At 37.2% G+C, this 18,716-nt stretch overlaps 3 protein-coding genes across 5 annotated transcripts; 2 read left to right on the top strand and 1 right to left on the bottom strand.

Moving 5' to 3' along the window:
• The first annotated feature begins 818 nt into the window (after window positions 1-818).
• Window positions 819-9,479, top strand: LOC114142890 (interleukin-18 receptor accessory protein-like). 2 transcript variants are annotated; one of them, XM_028014447.1, is made up of 12 exons: window positions 819-1,129; window positions 1,260-1,422; window positions 1,620-1,770; window positions 1,936-2,101; window positions 5,410-5,481; window positions 5,649-5,778; window positions 5,856-6,004; window positions 6,730-6,867; window positions 7,079-7,180; window positions 7,266-7,373; window positions 7,461-7,576; window positions 8,470-9,479. In XM_028014447.1, the coding sequence occupies exons 1-12, from the start codon at window positions 1,042-1,044 to the stop codon at window positions 8,701-8,703; spliced, it is 1,617 nt and encodes a 538-aa protein (XP_027870248.1). In that variant the 5' UTR covers window positions 819-1,041; the 3' UTR covers window positions 8,704-9,479. The 2 variants fall into 2 exon arrangements, with proteins under 2 accessions (XP_027870248.1, XP_027870249.1); XM_028014448.1 differs by lacking the exon at window positions 819-1,129 and having other exon boundaries at window positions 1,305-1,434.
• pcnp (PEST proteolytic signal containing nuclear protein) lies at window positions 9,116-12,410 on the bottom strand. 2 transcript variants are annotated; one of them, XM_028014450.1, is made up of 5 exons: window positions 12,324-12,410; window positions 10,885-11,114; window positions 10,504-10,572; window positions 10,360-10,415; window positions 9,116-10,152 (listed from the first exon to the last, which is right to left on the bottom strand). In XM_028014450.1, the coding sequence occupies exons 1-5, from the start codon at window positions 12,385-12,387 to the stop codon at window positions 10,041-10,043; spliced, it is 531 nt and encodes a 176-aa protein (XP_027870251.1). In that variant the 5' UTR covers window positions 12,388-12,410; the 3' UTR covers window positions 9,116-10,040. The 2 variants fall into 2 exon arrangements, with proteins under 2 accessions (XP_027870251.1, XP_027870252.1); XM_028014451.1 differs by having other exon boundaries at window positions 10,885-11,111.
• A 38-nt stretch (window positions 12,411-12,448) lies between these two features.
• stk16 (serine/threonine kinase 16) lies at window positions 12,449-18,486 on the top strand. Its single transcript, XM_028014449.1, has 8 exons — window positions 12,449-12,539; window positions 13,518-13,643; window positions 13,787-14,006; window positions 14,091-14,224; window positions 14,959-15,046; window positions 15,654-15,782; window positions 15,933-16,054; window positions 16,417-18,486. Exons 2-8 carry the CDS (start codon window positions 13,558-13,560, stop codon window positions 16,553-16,555), a joined length of 918 nt encoding a protein of 305 aa, XP_027870250.1. The 5' UTR covers window positions 12,449-12,539; window positions 13,518-13,557; the 3' UTR covers window positions 16,556-18,486.
• Window positions 18,487-18,716: the final 230 nt, after the last annotated feature.

The raw sequence follows: 18,716 nt of genomic DNA, 5'->3' as shown, positions 1-18,716 counted from the left end.
TACAAAATAGAATACATATAAAGAAAATAAAAGTAAAATGAACCACTTATACTAGATTGAAAGCTAAGAAGAAGAGGTGGGTCTTAAAATCAGAATTAAAATGGTAAGCGAAGAGGCTTTTCTAATTTGCAGTGGAAAAGCGTTTTATGATTTTAGGAGACACAAAGGCACAGAAATCCCAGAAAGCTTCCTCATTATATGGAAATCCAGGAGATTGTAATTAAGCCATAGAAACAAACTCTTTCACATAATTTTAGTGCTGTGCTCATGTGACATGGTCTTAAAGTACATACTTGTATTGTCCTCCGAATTACACAGTACGGAGATGCAAAATGTGGCAGGGATGGAAAAATGAAAAAGCAGATTTGAATCAAGTGCTGTGTTTTCATGGACCACGAGAAACGGTGGAATGATGTAGGTCAGGTTTAGAGAAGTCATTTCAAATAGGTCATGCAGGGCTAACCATAACTTACAGGTTTAAAGAAGAGCATCTGATGCAAGAGAAAAACTGCATTCCATATATATATATACCTATATATATATATATATATATATACCTATATATATATATATATATATATAGTTTTTAATTTCTGTCTGACTTTTTTTTAATGCTTTCTTTCTTCCTTTTTTGCTTTTATGCTTATCTCCAAAATGCCAAACAAATAATTTCACAACACCAAAAAAAAAAAGACATCTCAACACCATCTACTTCCTACATATAAACATATGAAGTGGAAGTAGCCACCTCCTATGTTTATATAGGAAGTTGCGATCATGTTAGATTTCATAGAAATCAAGTTCAAAGACAAGCAAACAGGAAACTGTGCGTCAACCCACCATGAGAGCAGTTTGCCCTTTGAAAATAACACCACAAGATTCACCCCTCAAGAGAGAGGTTGATAACGTTTAAGATGAAGAAAAGAACATATCCGAAGCATCACTTCTGGCTGGTCATAAAAAAAAGAATTAGTGCGATGTAAAGATCTGCAATATCTTCCACTGACAAAACCAACAAGCCTGTGGTTTTGGAGACGGAGCATGCGAACCGGGATCGTTCTGTTTTACTTTTTCTTTCCAACTATCACAAAGGGATGCTGTGGGAAGAAACAACAGAGGATTTTGACAGGTATTCATTCCAGCTTTGTATTAAAGTGCCTAAAAAGTCAAAGCTAGCACGCAGGAATTTACAAACAACTGAATAATTTGGTCGAAGAAACAAAAAGAGTTTGATGCAGCTGCAAAGCTCCTCTGTGCAGATCAGCTGTTTCATCACTACAAAGCTGTGGAGGGGGAAGTCTTTGTGATGCCATGCGACCCATCTGAGAAGTTCAACGTGAAGAGAGCCGATGCCGGTGAAGGCAAAACATGTGGGGAAGAGTTTGTGGCTAAAGATGCTGGAGCAAATAGAAGTTTCACGGGGTAACTAATGAGGTCATTGTAACAACATTTATTTTAACTGAACGCTAGAGTTTAACTCCATTCACTAAAGTGCCTTGAACGTCGGGTTCATGCTTATATGTTGTTCCTTTAATACATATGTTTTAATACTCTGCATACTAAAAGTGGTTTGATTGGAATATTGTTGATCCCACCTCGCCACTTGACTGTTGTTGCAGGTCAAATTCGACTCTGCAGGTCATCGCAAAAACCAGTTTGAAATGCTTTAAGCCTGAAGAGAGCAGCGTGATGTTGCTGGTTGACGCTGGTGGAAGCATCCCCTGCCCCGGACATGCCTGTTATAACAACACAGGTGTGGTTTGGTACAAGGTGAAGTACATACCAGTGCAAAGTAGCAACTTTTCACAACACCCAAAACCGCTTCCTTGCAAAATCCATTTCTGATTGTTTTTCACGACTGAGGTACTTCGCCAGTGTGAAGGCGACGTGCTCCTAGATCTCAACAGAAATTCACTCCTGTATACCTTCTTGCAGAAAAACAGACCCGTGTCTATAGCTAGAGACTCCTGTGTTAAAGACGGGGAGCTTCACCTCTGCACAGTCTACAAAGAGGACACGGGTGTATTTTATTGTGACAGACGAATAACTGAGCAAGGAGTCGCGAGGATCTTCAGGAGGGCCGTCCACGTTAAAGTCATACGTAAGACTTCGATATTTCTGTTATAATTTAAAAACCTAATTGGAAGCCATTTCATGCATGTGCTGCGCCACAACTGCCACAGTGAGTCACACAAATGTCTGAAGATAATTCTGAAAGTTTTGATTTATCACTTAGCACCTCCTCTGTACTGCAAACCAGACATGCTGCTCACACCCGTTCTACGAACACACAAAAGTCTGCACTGAAAAAACACAGAGTCACAGTTCTGCAAAATGCAGCATGTGTGTAATCTGTAGACAAAACGAATAAGCCTTACATTTTTGCCATGTCATTCAATAATTAATAGACAAATGCTGGCAAATGCTTTCAAGCAGAAACATTTTCTGGGTGTTTTAAACATAAATTTCCATATTTCTCCCATACGTATGCAAAATCCACCTTCTCCTAGCTTTTCAAGCAACACCCCATTTAAAGGATTGCATTTTATGCATGCATCCACTTGTAAGCAGGTGCAGAATCATTTTCGAAGGATTGCAAGAACTTCAAAAACTTCAAAAAACCTTTACAGTTTATAAAGTTAAGGGTCTTCATTATATGGGGAATATGTTGCATTAGCCCCAAATATGGCAGCTATTTTTCTAGATCACCCAGTGACAAACATGTTCATCATAACTGTTTTTATTTCCCCCCCACCAATAAATTAGTTCACTGATAACCCTGAAACTAGGAGGCGTCTTCTGCAGAAAGTGGTTGACTGTTGGTGTGGTTGCTGGAGCCTTTGCTCTGCTGTGGTAGACGTGTAGTGTCACAAATATATGAAATATACAGGCTGAATATTATGTATATATCATATTTTGTTGAATAAATGCACATCATCTAAAAAAATAGTACCTTCACAAACTTTTAGCATCAGGTGTATTGGTAAAAAATATATATATATGTTAATGTGAAGTCAGTTTTTAGGCCTGAGGCAGAGAGGAAGTTTCAGAAATGCAAGATTCAGTTTTTCCACTGTTAGCGCTCATGTTCACATTCACACTTTGTGGTTTTCCTTTTCCCACTAAACAGAGAGTACACACAGCAAGTAATGCTTTCCTGCAGTTATACTTGAATGTAAAGTTCATGTTCGTTTAAAATTTGAAATATTTTCCGGTTTCTTTGTCTTGTGTTTTTAATTTTCCAACTTTATATAGCAAAGTGTTAATAGTACAGATGCAGCAAACATAATAATAATAATAATAATAATAATAATAATAATAAAAACCAAGAGATAAATGAAGAGATAATTCATACTATTTAACACACTTACTGGACATTTCATAATGTACAATGATTCAAGTGCTTTTTAGCTCCAGCAGAGAATTAATTAATTGCATGTGGACAACTCAATGCATGTAGACGCCTGAATGCAGTCTACATGCATTCATGCATGTAGACTGAATGCATATCTACACGCATGCATTCATGGTGTAGACATTCATCTTCCTTCCCCATAAGAAAGGGGAAGAATGTGGATTAAGTAACATGGTGGTTGGAGGCATGCCAGACTAGTATGAATATTTCAAAAACAACATTTTGTGGCTCTAAGAAAAGGGCAGTTCTCAAGGCCACTGAGTAAGTGTGTGTCTCGATAGGGACACACACAATAGTCCCAATGACATATTGCCATTGTAAGTATTTTCCCTCGCATTGTTAATTCTGATTTTCCTAATCGTAACTATTTCATTTCTGCAGTTTGCAATGTTTATTTAGAAGTGAATACTTGATGCTACCATCCACAGTAGCATTTGAAACCGCTTTTTGCTTAAACCAGCTAATTACTTTATTGAGTTTAATGTATTTAAAGAAGCCCTATCTGTTAAGAATGCTGTTATTTATCCTTCTTGGTTCACTGGTTTGCCAGAGCTCTGTTTTCACAGTACTTTAGACTTTTTTTTTTTTTAAAGAAAAATGAAACTGATCTAGTCGTCCCATATCTGTGGCTTACCAGTGCTTTACTGTTTCACCTCTGAGTTTTTCAGTCACTTTCACTGTCTGCATTCTCCACTCGAAAGCATTATCTAATTTGGTTTTTATTCTGAGACAAGTTATCTGGAGCTTTGCAGGAAGCCATGCTGCAAATGGTTTTGTTGTGTTAATCTCGGCAATCTGAGCTTCATCTCTTACAGTTTGATGGAGGATTTCCAGACTCATAAAATATGGTTTCCAACTCTAAAGTGTATCAAAAATATTTACTTAAACTAGCAGGTTGTACGGAAACATTTTATCACAACACATTTGACAGCATTTGTCAAACGCTGTGAAAACATGTGAGGCATAAAAACTGGGCTAATTTTTTTCCTGTTAAACCAAACTCACATAAATAGGATTTATAGTCATCTAAAAAAAAATATTGTTTCAATAACCATCCACTACAGACATTCTTACTGATTTTTTATGACTGAAGAGGAAAAGCTGAAGACTGGTGCTGTCAATTAGATGCACTAGATTAACTGAACAATCAGTAAATGTGACCACCACTATAAAAGCTGGCACTTTAGTTCAGTACTATTAAGGAAGAAATTAACAATAATCTTACATAGCAGTGGTTGCTGCCCACTGATCTGTAAAAGTTTATTTCTAAATAATTTGAAATCAATCATTCCACAGTGAGAAAAATGATTTAGTTTAGTTCAGACAACTTTATTAATGCCAATGGGTAATTGTCACCAACCTGTGTGTACTTTCACCTCTAAAATGCATCTACTAGCCATAATCATCAATACACTGATCGAAAACACACATTAGTACCACAACAGATAAAACAGCAGACAACAAAAACATAAAAAACAGTCACAAGAATATAGCAGCTTGATTTAGGTCTGCAAACCTTCACCTGACTGAAATGTAGGAGTTTTGCAACAATATTCTTCAGACAGAAAAGGTCAAAGTGGAGATTTTGGGCCATAAAGCAGAAGGTTATTTTTGGAGAAAATCAAAAATAATTTCTCATCACAAACTCCCAACTATCTGCCCAGCGTAGTGCTGGAAGATTGATGATAAGGGACTGTTTGGAGACAGAATCAAGGTGCCTAATTTTTTCATGACTTATTCACATAAAACCTTAGGTTTCACCTTGACTGTGGTGAATTACCTGCTAACCTCTTATTTCTCACGTAGAACGGAAAGTGAACTAAAAATAAATCTGTTGTAGTCCAAAAGACTGCTGAAAATAACATGTTGATTTATTTCTTTTTGCATTTTTATATGTAAGACTTTCTAGCAAAGTTTGGTTCTGGATAGTGTAGCGCCTTTGTAGTCCCAGGTTTTGCAGAATGAAAATATAACTTTATTTCCTATTACCACAGCATATTTGAAAGCAAACTCTCCTCCTGTGGTTAAGTATCCAGCTGCTAACATGACTGAGGAGGTTGAGCTTGGTAAGTGCTATGATGCCGCTATCTGGACCAATATCAAAATCTTAGATTTTTTTATTTTCTATCACTGATATTTTATGTAAATGATGTAGACTGTTAAGAATATCCCAGCTTAGTTAAACCAAGCATTTTACACTTGTACATCTGAAACAAATTGTTTTCTGTTTCAGGTCAGCCTCACAACCTCACATGTGACGTAGACTTCGATTTTGAGGTAAACATTTCTCGAAAGGTAGAGTGGTTCATGAATTATGGCGGCGATACGGACAACATGACCCTGTTAGACACGGAGCAGCATCAGTGAGTAAATAACGGCACTTTCAACTGGCAGTTTTGCTTTGAAACAGAAAGTAAGTTAACGTTCTCCTACGTTCCAGTGAAGTCTTATTTTCAGAGACCAAGGTCACGCAGACACACACCATAAAGGAAGTGACGCCTCAGCACCTGACGCACTCGTACACCTGCTTCGCCAGAAACGCTGTGGGAAACAGCAGAGTCACAATTACACTGAAACAAAAGAAGCAAGGTAGCCCATTTGTGCTCCATTTGTTGGGCATTTCCAATTCGGTGTTTGACTTTTTTAAAATTACATCGTTGCTCCAATAGCTGCATATGAAAGGCGATGACTGAGTCAGCTACATCGGTATGACGAGGTGCTTTGGTTATTCCATTTAGTTTCCTTAAATAAGACTTGCGTGGGTGTGAGCTGTGTGATGAAGCCAAACCGAAGGCTTAAAACCACATTGATTTACTGAGGCTCAGATTTTGATTGAGAAGATAACACAATCATGTCAGCCGAGCAACACCTATAAAGAAGAATGCTGCTCGGGTATCCGTACCAAGATAAAAATATTATTGCTAATTTTTGTCTCGACAAAAGGTTGTAGTAATTGTATTTCCTAATATAGTAGATTACAAGATTTTAAGAAAAAAATCAATTTAAATTGTTTATTTAACTTATTTTTAAGCCAAACTTACCCATTTTTTTCATTATTTTTAGAAAATTCTCCCCATTCTCACTCAATCCCAGAGAGGCCAAATCATTTCGCAGCCTTAGTTGATTTTTTAATCATTTTAAAACCTTTAGTAAAAATCAATAATATGTCATACTTGTTCATTATGCTAAAAAAATTAATTGCCTGGTCGGGGTGCAAATAAGAAAATAAATAGTCAGTTTATCTGATTGTGTATTGAAGTAATTAAGCTACACAGTAATGCCAATTTTAAGATGTGTGTGTGCTTTCATTCCAGTAAAATGGCCGTCACTGGTTGGGTATCCGTTTGGCTGCTTTCTGCTGGTAGTCTGCCTGGGAATCACCTTGCATGTGAAGTGGGTGGAATTACAGCTCATCTTCAGATCACGCTTCCAGTTTGGAAAAGATGATGGAGGTCAGAAAACACACACACGCACACCCACACACACGCACACACACCCCCGCATGCTACGGCTGATCTCATTGCTAAGACCTGACATTGTGAAATCTCACGTTATTCAAGCAACTGCAGATGCAGTTTTCTGATAATACACAGTAATGTTGCTTATGGTAGAAAAAAAAATGTAATTCCTATTTTAATATTTAATTTTTTTTTTACCTTACAGAGAAGGAATTTGATGTTTTTGTGTCATATGTGTGGACGGGTCCATCAGCAGAGGCGGTAAATGGTTTGACCATTTCCTCCAGGCCTTACAGTGATGCAGGAGGTAGGAGCGAATATGCGTATCATTGTTTGGATTTAAAAGAGAACAAAATAAGTAAAGTTTTGTTTCCTTCGTACATCAAACGTAGAGATGCAGAGCCGTGAGGAACCGATAGAAATGTGGCTGCCACAGGTGTTAGAGGACCAGTGGGGGTATCGCGTTTGTCTGCTGGAAAGGGACATTCTTCCAGGAGGGGGTAATAGCATCAGCTGTGTGTGAGTGAGTGTGTGTGTGTGTCTGTCTCCACAAATGTTTTAATTAATTATCTGATTTTGCTTTACAGCTTATACAAACGATGTGGTTCTCACTATAAACAGAAGTCGGATGCTCATCTGTGTCCTGTCAGCTGAATATTTCGCCAGCAGCAACGCTGTTTTTGTACTGGAATCAGGAGTCAAGGTAGGCCGCCATATTTCAGAGTGGTTTGGTTTCTGTCGCTATCGCTGCTTTTTTTGAGTGTGTACTGCAGTGGAAACTGGAAAATACAATTTAAAAAGTTTTAATTAGTCAAAATTTATGTTTTTAAAAGGACAGTTTCTATATTTTCATAGAAAATGATCAATTATGAGAAACTGATCATTTAGAAACTGGACAAAATAAGTTAAGAGCAACTTCCCTTTCAATACTTTGATTTCATTTATTGCATGAATGCAGCTTAGTGTGGGTAGGCCTAAAATAAACATGGCATTTTTTTTTATTACAGCTCACAGCCAATGCATCATTATTAAAGTTTTGCTGAAAGTGGTAAATTTGTTCAAATTCTGATCTGTCAGCTTTATGGGACAAATGATAAATTATGCTTTGAGATTTTGCATTGCACATAATTATTCAAAATGAATTCCACCTAAGTTTTTTATTTACATACTTATGGGTTTAAATGTTTTTGCGTGTTTTTTTGTTGGTTTTTTTAAATACCAGAAGAACAAACGCAAGCCAGTACCATTCCCACTGCTTACTGCTTTTCATTCACAAGAATCTCTAGTTCTTCAATATTTTCTACATAATATTTCCCCCCCAAAACTTTGTGGACTTTTAAAGGAAAAAGAGAAAACACCAGAACTGTTAAAAATCCAGATTAAACTCATTCTGAGAGTAATACAAAATCAGCTTGGTTTTATTTTGCACTGTTTTGACATAAACTGAAACTGGCATCGGTACAAGAAATAAAGACACTCAATCCACAACAAAGCACAAAGGATCCTCTGTAGTTTCTGAATGGTTCAGTTTACCATCCTGATTCACTGTCAAGTCATTTTAACCCCAGTGACTCACATCTCCTTCCACATCTTTAGGCCTTAATGCAAAACTCCGCCTTCAAGATGCTGTTGATTTGGACCAGAGGAACTTCGGCGTCCTTCATCCAGCCAGAACCTCCACTGCCCAAACTGGTGCAAAGAGCCTTGAAGGTGCTTCCCAGTCTGCAGTGGAGCACAGACGCACCTTCCACGGCCACCAGGAGCTTCTGGATCTCTTTGCAGAAAGCTATGCCAGCTGATGGAGCGAGGCTGGCTTCACATTTGCAATAAGCCTGAGGTGTGGGAAACATGTTTCCCCGCTGGCACTCTACTCAATATGCGTTAGTTTTCATAAATGTGCATCACCAAAAGACCATATCAGAAAGCTAAAGCTGAGTCTGAACAAAGAAATGTGTGAAGAGCGGTTCCATGGTGACGCACATGCAGGCGTACTAAGTGTTAATTTAAAATGCTCAGGGGGAAGGGAATAAAAAAATCATTTTCCATCTGCAGGAATTCGTCCGTCTCATCAAATTTTCATCAATTCTTCAGTTTAAGACTGTGGAAAGAAATAAAAACTTAACTATTAAATAAAAATAAATATGGAATTTATCATGATTTCTCCGACTGCTGCAATAAATAATTGAAAACCATTTTTTAAATTCATATTCACTAGACATGATTGAAACAAAGACTATAGCAATAGGTGTTGATATATTTTATTCGGAGATGTCAGAACGAATGGTTGCGTAATCCGCAGAAAAATCTAAACTACACATTTTGGATAGTGGGAAAAGAGTTTAAGACACATAACATGTTGGTGAGTTATGATATTAAATTCAAAAGGAAAAGAGTTTGGGAAAGTACCTAATTTGAACAAAAGTGCAACCAAGAAAGTGTATATGGTAACAATTCAATGCTTAAATATTTGACAACAGAAAACATTTACTGTAAGCGTGACAAACTGGAGTTCGGCTGCATGTTTGATAGGCTGAATGAGGCAGAAATGAAAACAAAAAGAAAAAGTGTGTTCTCATAGGTGAGGGAGCTGGTGAAAGCAAAGGGCTGTGCAGTAAAAGTGAGGATCTAAATTCAAAAAAGAATTTAATCTGAAAACAAAACAAAAAAAAAAAACTACACTTAATATTTTAACCCACCGTCTAGTTTGTGAATTAAGAAATAAAACATTGTCACTATGTACATTTTTACACCAACATCAGACAAGCAACGTGCTTGTTAGGATTAAACCAAACCAGCGCATGGAGGGAACAAGAACGGTAACATCATGAGAGCAGGAACTATCCCAATCATCTAATTAGCCAACAAAACAAAAGCAACACGTAGCAAAAACATTTCAAATTATTTTCTGGCCAACTCCTCCCTTTGTCATCACCACTCCACATCTCTGGAGCCAGAGACACCTGGCAATTTCTCCTCTCGAGTTAAGATCAACCAGCTGTGGTTAGAAGCGTAAACACAAGGGGGAAGACTGCAAATTAGCCTCCACTGCTGTGCGCCGAGTTGTACAAACCAAGGCTGCAGCGACAAAAATGAGAGCCTTCATAGAGATCTCACAACGTTAACAAGTATAAAAATGTCATTTAGTGACAGACGTTTGTGGCAGTGATTTACAACTTGTCAGATTGGGTTTTCATCTTCCTCTCCCAGAGTTTCTGATTATCAGAGAAGCCCTGCTTGCCCTTGTTGAAGGAGTTAGGGCCTGCAGATGTTGGGGTCTCCCTGAAAAGATAAGTTTATCGTCTTACGTCAAGTTATAAAAAAAAAAAACTTAACACACATTTGAAAACAGATGTCTACATACACTGCATAAAAAGTTTTTTTTTTTTTACAAAAATGTTACTTTTTTCTTTCTTTTTGAAAAAAAAAAAAAAATCAAAAACTGATTTACTAAAAGAAAAACGGGCAAAACTGTCGCAGCTTCTGTACCTCCCAATGTTCTTCATCCTCATCTTTGCTTCTGGAGGCATTTCTTCTGGTTCGCTCTATACAAGAGAGAAAACTAACATCAGCTACTTTTCATCGATTCCACTCCATACGACGTTTTTTTTTTTTTTATGAGCAGGTACTTACATCATCATCTTCGTTAAAAACTGACACCAGCTTTTTTGGAGGAAGTGATGGCACTGTCTCCTTGGGTTTCTAGAACAGGTCAGGGACAAAAATAAAGTAAAACAGCTAAGCAGCATCCACACTTCCTTGTTTTGTGACATAACTAAAGACATCTTCATATTTAGTAAGAGTTAAGTAAAAATAAAATTGTAATAATTAACCAACTTTAGGTTGTTTCAAAACCCAAACACGTAGGAATAGAATCTGCTCATCTTTATAACCCAAAGGCCTCAACATTTTCATGGCTCAGACCTCAGTGTGCTCATTGTCAGGCTGTTCTGCAACTACTTTCACAATACTATCTGCACAAATGGTGTTCTGTAAAATAAGCTTAACACTTACCGTTGCTCCTAGTTTGATAGAAATAGGGTTTGATTTCTTCGCCATCTTACTGCCCATGCTGAAGCCAATTTTGGAGGTTTTGCATGGTGCTGGTTGGTCTGCTGAGGACTCGTCCTCGTCTTCAGGGGTAAGATGCTGAGATGTGCGTTTGACAGCAGCCCCATCTCCTCCCCCAGTGCTACAAGAGACAGGCTTAGTTTTCACTCTGTCCTCCTCCTCCTGTGGCCCTGCTTGAGGCAAGACAACTCGCCAAGGTGAACAACTGCTTTGTGGGATCTGGGAGTGTTCAAAGCTACAATTTAAGTTCTTATTTGCTTAGAATTCAGATTACAAGTCTTATTTATGAACGTCACAGTTAATGGCAGTAGCTGATAGAGTTTACACCACACATGAAGCCAAGGATATTACTAGTTTTACTAGTACAGAACAAACTAGAAGAAAACATGGATTGATACACTGAAGTCGCTGTAGCTGCCATTTTAACAGTGACAGTGCTCGTCAAATTATTCTAGAATAAAAGGTTAGTTTCTTAAAGACATTTTCAAATGCCTGTAAACCTGATCATGCAGGCTTTCTACTTTATATCAAGGTAGTCACAATGTAGTGACTACGGAGTAGGTAGTGTAGGTAGAAAATTTCAATCCCTTTTCCCTAACTCGGTAAATGGTTTATGATGTGTTGGGGGAGAAAAAGAAAAACAATGATCAGATATGAAAAATTATATTAAAAAGTCCATTCAAGACTTGTGAACATGAATGCACATGAATATCACTACTATAATGCAGCATAAACAGGGCATATTCTTTTAAAAAAAAACAATCTAATTATTATATTTAATATACTACTATTACTACCAATGCATGGTTACCTTAAAACAAAAATTAATAGTGATTTCAGTCGGATACAAACCATATAGATAACTGATTGTGTGATTTTAATTAGACACATTTTTATCTGGCATTTAACACGAAGCAAATAAAAATGACGAAATAAAGCCAACAGTATTCAAAGCTGAATGCAGTTGCTTCTTTTCTCTGCGAGTCCAGCCATCACTAAATCAAAAAGTCATTTAATTCTGTCTCCAATTCCTCTTGGATCAAGACGTTTACCTGGAAACTGCCTGTGGTAAGTTAGCTTAGCAAATTCTTAGCTTAACTTAGCAAATAACAAAAGACTGCTGTTACCTAAACTCATGTAAATGATGAGTGATTCTCTTGGTTTGTAGCCTCATTAACACTCTTTAAGTAACATTACTTGTAGCCTTATTCCAGCGTTAATGATGCTAGCAGTAGCCACCTAAAGCTAACATGTAGCAAGTTCACAAAGCGTCTATTTGTAGGACGAGCTTCTTTTAAGCAAATGGGTAGCACATCAATACACTATTTAACAGTTTTTATATGTTAACTAGATTTTAAACATCAAAACAGCACAAGTATCACCTCCGTCGTCGGAGCTATTTTTCCTGTTAGGCCTGTTATCCGCCATCATATCTTTCTCTGGCATCTGCCACTAGTCTTTATTTGGCGCTGTTTGATTTATGGACTTCACAAGGTTCGCAAACTAGAGACGAAGAAGAAGAAGCAGCAGCAGAAGGGAGAAAAAAAAACCCACAAAAATGATAGCAAGCTAACTTGTAAGGGAAAGAGGGAAGCAGGTAAGAAATATTCAGTTACCAAGTTAAGAAGAACATTTTGTCAGGGGCTCAGTTTAAATAATACATATAAAAGAAATTAAGACGGTAACGGTATTCCAGATTACTTGAAAATATTGTTGTGTTAGCTAACCTTCGTTTTCATGCTATCTTAAGGTAGCATGCGACTAATATCCTTCATATTAATCCACATTATTACCAAATAATGCCGCATAATTTATTTTTCGCCGGTATTTTTTTAAATCCACCCAGGGGTTGAAATGTTTTGCAGCTTATTTTCTTGAGCTTTGAAACGTTACCTGTAATCGAAAAGGTTTCTTTGATGATTGAGTCATTACAGGGAAGGAAATCCTATATTCCTGGGTTTGAATAGAACATGAAACAATTTAAAGTATTCGGAATTAATGTATTTAATACTACCGCAGGCTTCAAGGTTAATTACCCATCAACTAGCATATGTAAAACCATAGGGACGCTAGTGTAGACAGGCTACTGAAGACATATATTATGGAGAAACTTAACAATTGGATAACAGAATCAGTGTCACTGTCAGACTGTCCCACCCTATCAAAAATAATTCAGTATAAGAATTCAAGAGCCAAGTGATGGCTGAGTTGACAGCAGAGTAACCAAAGTTGCTTGGTATAAAAAAAAAGTTCATTCACACATTAGTATAGGAGAAGGCTTTGCCTCTGACCAATGACCTTTGGAGATGTGCACCAAACCCCAGTGACCCTGCAAGGATAAGCAGGTATAGACGACGGATTGCCTACATGACACGTCAGTACTAATTAACTTCACTCTTGACAGTGATCAAGAAAACAAATTGCATTTCAAAGTTTACAGCAGCTAATAGACCAAGAATTGCCCCTCAATTAGAACTGGTGAAGCGTTTTGGATGGGAGGCCTACAAAGAGGATAGAAACAGTTGCCCTCTGTGTTCATGCATGTTTTTCTAATGTCTTTATTGTTTCTCTTAGGTTTTTTTTTAAAGTTTTTGGTTAAACAATGTACATGTCGGCATGGGACAGGCCCTGTGTATATGCTCCCGTGGCTCCATCACCATTGATAACAAAAAGTACTACTTTGTCCAGAAATTGGATGAAGGGTGAGTTGACTTGATTGTGTTGTAGGGTTTCATGTCAACTGCTGTACAACTTTATTGTTATTGTAATTGTAACATTTAGGATTCACATTACCCCCCTTTTAATGTCATGCTTCCTCTAACCTGCTTTCTCTCCGTCAATTCAGTGGGTTCAGCTATGTTGATCTGGTTGAGGGTGCAAAGGACGGACAGTTCTACGCTCTGAAGAGGATCTTATGTCATGATCGCCAGGCTCGCCAGGAGGCTCAGACGGAGGTGGAAATGCATCAGATGTTTAATCATCCCAACATCTTGAGCCTGGTTGCATATGCCTTCTCTGACAGCGGAGGCAAGACAGAAGCCTGGCTACTTCTGCCTTACGTTAGAGTAAGTTGATACTGTAATTTGGACGACGAAGGAAACTTGTCAGAATGTGATCCTGTTGTGATTTGTTTGTGTATTTGTGAACAGAAAGGAACCCTGTGGTCTGTCTTAGAGAAGCTAAGAGACAAAGGGAGCTCAATGCCTGAAAACCAGATTTTGACAATCTTCCGCGGAATCTGCTCTGGTTTGAAGACCATTCACGACAAAGGCTATGCCCACAGGTAAAGTCGCCCAACTTTCAGAGACGAGCAAATTGTATTTGTTGCATTTTATGTGAAGTTGTATGCATCCATGTGCCAAAACACAAAGCACAAGTATGTCTATGTAAAAGATATGATCACAGGGGTTTCCATAAAGAAATACAGATTAGTTTCACATATATTTTAGATGCAATTGTTTTAAGTAAATCTTCGGTTATTTGGTCCAAGAAAGAAATAACCATCTACAGAAACACTGCAAATACTTATTGAAGATGGACATTATGGAGGGGTGATGTTTGCACAGTGAAGAGCATCTACGTTTATCTGACCGATCTGGCGGAACTGCTAATCATATCTTATATGTTAACACGCAGCTTGCCTGATGTCATAACTACAGAAGTTGATACTTATGCTCATGAACAGATTAATAAGATTAGTTAGTATATTCATCTGTTCCCAATCTGCTCGTCCATCACAGAAAAGCACGAGAGGAGTGATTAAGGCTTTTGATTATTGAAAACATACTGTGATAAGTGTGATGTGTATGAATATTTGACAAAACTGCTTTGTAAAAATGTTTAAATTAGCAAGTCTGCTGATGTGCTGTTTTTCTTTTGGTGTCCCCAAACAAAAAAACTTTTGTCATTCCTACAGAATTTAGCTTCCAGTGTTTATAATTTTGTGACTGTCTTGTGTATAAAAAGCCTTCTGGTTATTATTGTCCACCACTTATGTCATTTTATTTAATCTGACAGGGATCTGAAACCCACAAATGTCCTCTTGGATGAGGAAGACAGGCCAGTTCTAATGGATCTGGGCTCAATGAACCGGGCAAGAATTGAGGTAAGAGTGGACATCTATAGAAAGTTGGAAAATCTTTACTTATTAATTGTAAATATTTTCACAAGGTGATAGCCACCTATAAAATTGCGAAGTTAATTTGATGTGATCGACAGAGTGCGACACATATTGTCACTTAGACAGAAGTGTTAAAACATAGTATACAGTAGCCAGAAGCACTGCAAATAATTGATTCTTAAATAATATTGAATACTTATGAACAGGTTTTCTTTTTCAATAAATGGTTCTGTTTTTCACCACTAGGTGGCAGCTTAGCATTGTTGATGCTGTTGTAACTCTTCATAAGATGAGGTTCACGTCCTAACATCTTCTGTCTTTCTGGTAGTTTTTTCTCAGGGCAGCCATTGTAATGTATTTTGTTTTCAAATCAACAGCACTGTTTTAATCGGTTAATTCAGAATCTTTTTTTTGTAATGCACGACAAAAAAAACACATTTCTCTTTAAATTCATAACTTGGATGTTCAGAAATGGTGTCAAAAATTGTATTTTATTTTCATTTGTGCTGTGAACGTTGAAGTGTACTAGATTTACTTTTAGGCATTACTCACTATAATACTAATTGGTCTATTTTTAAATTTTTTTGAATAGGTCAGGGGATCCAGAGAAGCCATGACTGTACAGGACTGGGCGGCCCAAAGATGTACCATTTCCTACAGAGCTCCTGAGCTCTTTAACGTAGAAAGTCACTGCATTATAGATGAGCGAACTGATATTTGGGTAAGACATCTTCCCTCCCGTTTTGAGTTTTGAAATTGTCTTAGTTTATTTTCTATATTGGCCTCTGTATCTCTCTGACGCTTGAAATAAAAGTGAAAATCTTTATTTCAGCTAATAACATCTTCTGTGTGTGTTTTCATAAACCTCCAGTCGCTGGGCTGCGTGCTGTACTGCATGATGATGCTGGAGGGCCCTTATGATCTGATCTTTCAGAAGGGGGATAGTGTTGCTCTGGCTGTCCAGAATCCAGTGACCATCCCTTCAACTTGTAGGTCCGTATTCAAACTGCAACAAAACGATGAGCACTTACCACAAAGTTTTAAGTTTTGTAGCAGTTGTTAACCAAGATTACCTTACACTTCTTGCATTTTTCATTCACTACTTCTGTCTTGTACTTTCCTCCACAACAAAGTTAAAACTTAAAATGTACCATCTTGCTTTTTTGTGATCAAATTAGAGCATTACTTTTGTAAGTATAGCTTGTCTTGTTGCTTATGAAGACTTCTTCCAGCAAAATAACAACAAATCATATTCTTGTTGTTTGTGATTCAAATCTAAACTATTAGCTCAACATTTGCATCTCTGGATGTGAATTAAACTGTGCTAATCTTTTGTCTGTCTGTTTTTGATTCAGTTACTCCAATGGTCTCCAGATGCTGCTGAGCTCCATAATGGTTTCGAATCCCCAGGAGCGACCGGGCGTCGGCTGGGTCCTCGATCAGGTACAGGACCTGCAGAGCCGCAGTCCAAACACTCAGACCAACATGGTTTGATTCCTTCATGTTGCGCCATGGACACTTCATCACGTCAGTGTACCTTCGCTTAGTTCCAGGTTGAAATCTCACCTTTTATTTGTTCTTTTAAAGTGTAAAATGTTTCTGGGTTGTTTTTTTATTGTGACAGTTGCTATCTAATTAATTGCTTAATCCTTTTAAAGCAAAATTAAAGAAATGCCTTAAATTGTTTCACACTCTGAAGTGCAATGCATTACCATGTCGTTGGTATTAGGATAATATCACTTTATTTCTTTCTTAATAGTTGTTAAAGGGGATGAATAGTTCAGGTTTTTCTTTAAATGATCGGCATTTTATTTTGGCTCTTGAATAGATCTGGGAAAAAGGTGCTAGCTGGGTTTACCAGAAAGCAGACAAATCATTCATCATATTATATCTGGTTGACTTTATCTGTTCTGAATAAAATTAATCAAAACATACATTACGTAAAAAGGTACATTTTGAGTAAATGGCTTGTGGATTTAGTTAGTTACACCTTAAAGGGTGCCACTCTGTCCTCCTTTTTCCAAAGCTAGTCTGGGACAAATAGCCAATGGTGTATATTTAGTACCTGCAGCTTCCTGACCTGCTTCATTAAGCAATATATTGTAACATTTGGGCACAGTAATGCAGTGACTGCTTTGCCATTGAAGCTGAAATCAGCTGCCAGCTGATTGCACTAATAGACGGCCTAAATTTGTTTCCTTTCATACACATAAGGCACGGTTGCTGTAGAGACCCAACTTTGTGAAGTTTGAATGCCTAATATTTAGCTTGAAATATGTATTTTAACAAAGAAAATGATTTTATGTCTGTTAACGGGGGAAATAAAAAATGAAGCAAGCGTTTTCTTGTTGGACCTAGTTATAGTTTTTATGAATATTGTCATTATTATAGTCAGACATTAATGAAATTTAAACTTTCCAGTGAATGAATGTTGCTTGAATTTAGCATGTTGGGTTACATTCTCCCTAAAAAAGGATTAATGATTATTTATTATTCCTCAGTTTCGGTCCGACATCTGTTTTTAAAATGTCAGCTGTTATTTTTAGACAACAGCTTCACCTTTTCTCTGTTTCTAATCGCAATCTTTTAGCTCCAATTGGAGTCACCAGTGCAGAATGTGTCTACATGGTGCTGTGATTATTCATCTGTGCGTACTGACACTTTATTTACAATTCCAGATTCAGCGTCTTACATCACAAGTAGGTAAAAAAAAAAAATCTGATGATTAGAGAAAGGTTATATAATCAAGAAAACGGCTTTTTAGATCCAGTAATCCTATAGAAAAACATCTATTGACAGACGGGGACGGATTATGCTACTGCAGGATAACACTTTTCTTATCCTGTAATTTTTATGTTTATAATGGTGTTTTAATCAAATTTGTATTTTGCATTCCACAATTACTTGTGTTTAGTTTTGATTTCCTGACACGCTTGAGTGCGCGTGTGTTTTTCACACTTTACTTTTCTCAGGGTATGCTTACATAACAAGATCCACACTAGAGGATTACCAAGGTACCTGGAAAAACAAATGTTTTTGGCATTCATGATTAATTTATTGCTTTTGTGACTGTAACACAGTAATATTTCGACCATGAAGAGTCAATTTGGCTTTGTTATTGGACTTGTACAGTTGGAGTTTATTTGACTTTTTGGTGTAAAAACATTTTCTTTTGATGCAACGGTTGGTTTCAAGCAATGACTGTAAGGTCTTGTGTTTTTGCAAACTAAATCCTACTTTAATGCTGCTGGTAAGACAGTGCAACGATGTGAGTCAGTCGTTATTAAAGGTTATTTATCATTACTGGAAATTGGTAAAAACATCTCATATTTTCCGCACTGTAATGAGTGTATAAATGTTAAATATGTAGCATTCTATATTCTGTATACTTTTTAATAATTATGAAATAAAACTACTTCCTGTAATTTGCTCTGTTCTAAGAACTCCTTCCTTTGCTTATACTTTAATAAACACAAGCCAATGGAGACCCCTGCTGTCAAAAAGTGGTGTTGCGGATGAAATACTGAGGTGAGACAAGGAATGCCAGGAACCAAGGTTGGCAAGCAGAATGTCACACCATAACAGCATGATGGCTCATGATGGCTTCTGTCTCACTTGTTTTAATGTTTTGGCTGAAAACTAAATGGTAAAACAA

The sequence above is a fragment of the Xiphophorus couchianus genome, chromosome 4, assembly GCF_001444195.1.
Source record: "Xiphophorus couchianus chromosome 4, X_couchianus-1.0, whole genome shotgun sequence".
NCBI classification, from domain to species: Eukaryota; Metazoa; Chordata; class Actinopteri; order Cyprinodontiformes; family Poeciliidae; genus Xiphophorus; species Xiphophorus couchianus.
Note: the sequence above shows the minus strand (reverse complement) of the source record. Positions and strands in the feature narration are given on the sequence as shown.

Excerpts from the sequence above, each read along its gene's own strand:
- LOC114142890 (XM_028014447.1), top strand. The coding sequence starts at position 1,042 with ATGCGAACCGGGATCGTTCTGTTTTACTTTTTCTTTCCAACTATCACA. Across the intron at positions 1,423-1,619 it reads GCAAATAGAAGTTTCACGGG|GTCAAATTCGACTCTGCAGG; the intron begins GTAACTAATGAG and ends CTGTTGTTGCAG. Across the intron at positions 5,482-5,648 it reads GACTGAGGAGGTTGAGCTTG|GTCAGCCTCACAACCTCACA; the intron begins GTAAGTGCTATG and ends TTTCTGTTTCAG.
- pcnp (XM_028014450.1), bottom strand. The coding sequence starts at position 12,387 with ATGCCAGAGAAAGATATGATGGCGGATAACAGGCCTAACAGGAAAAAT. Across the intron at positions 11,115-12,323 it reads AAATAGCTCCGACGACGGAG|CAGGGCCACAGGAGGAGGAG; the intron begins GTGATACTTGTG and ends TCTTGCCTCAAG. Across the intron at positions 10,573-10,884 it reads CTATCAAACTAGGAGCAACG|AAACCCAAGGAGACAGTGCC; the intron begins GTAAGTGTTAAG and ends GACCTGTTCTAG.
- stk16 (XM_028014449.1), top strand. The coding sequence starts at position 13,558 with ATGGGACAGGCCCTGTGTATATGCTCCCGTGGCTCCATCACCATTGAT. Across the intron at positions 15,047-15,653 it reads TGAACCGGGCAAGAATTGAG|GTCAGGGGATCCAGAGAAGC; the intron begins GTAAGAGTGGAC and ends TTTTTTGAATAG. Across the intron at positions 15,783-15,932 it reads ATGAGCGAACTGATATTTGG|TCGCTGGGCTGCGTGCTGTA; the intron begins GTAAGACATCTT and ends ATAAACCTCCAG.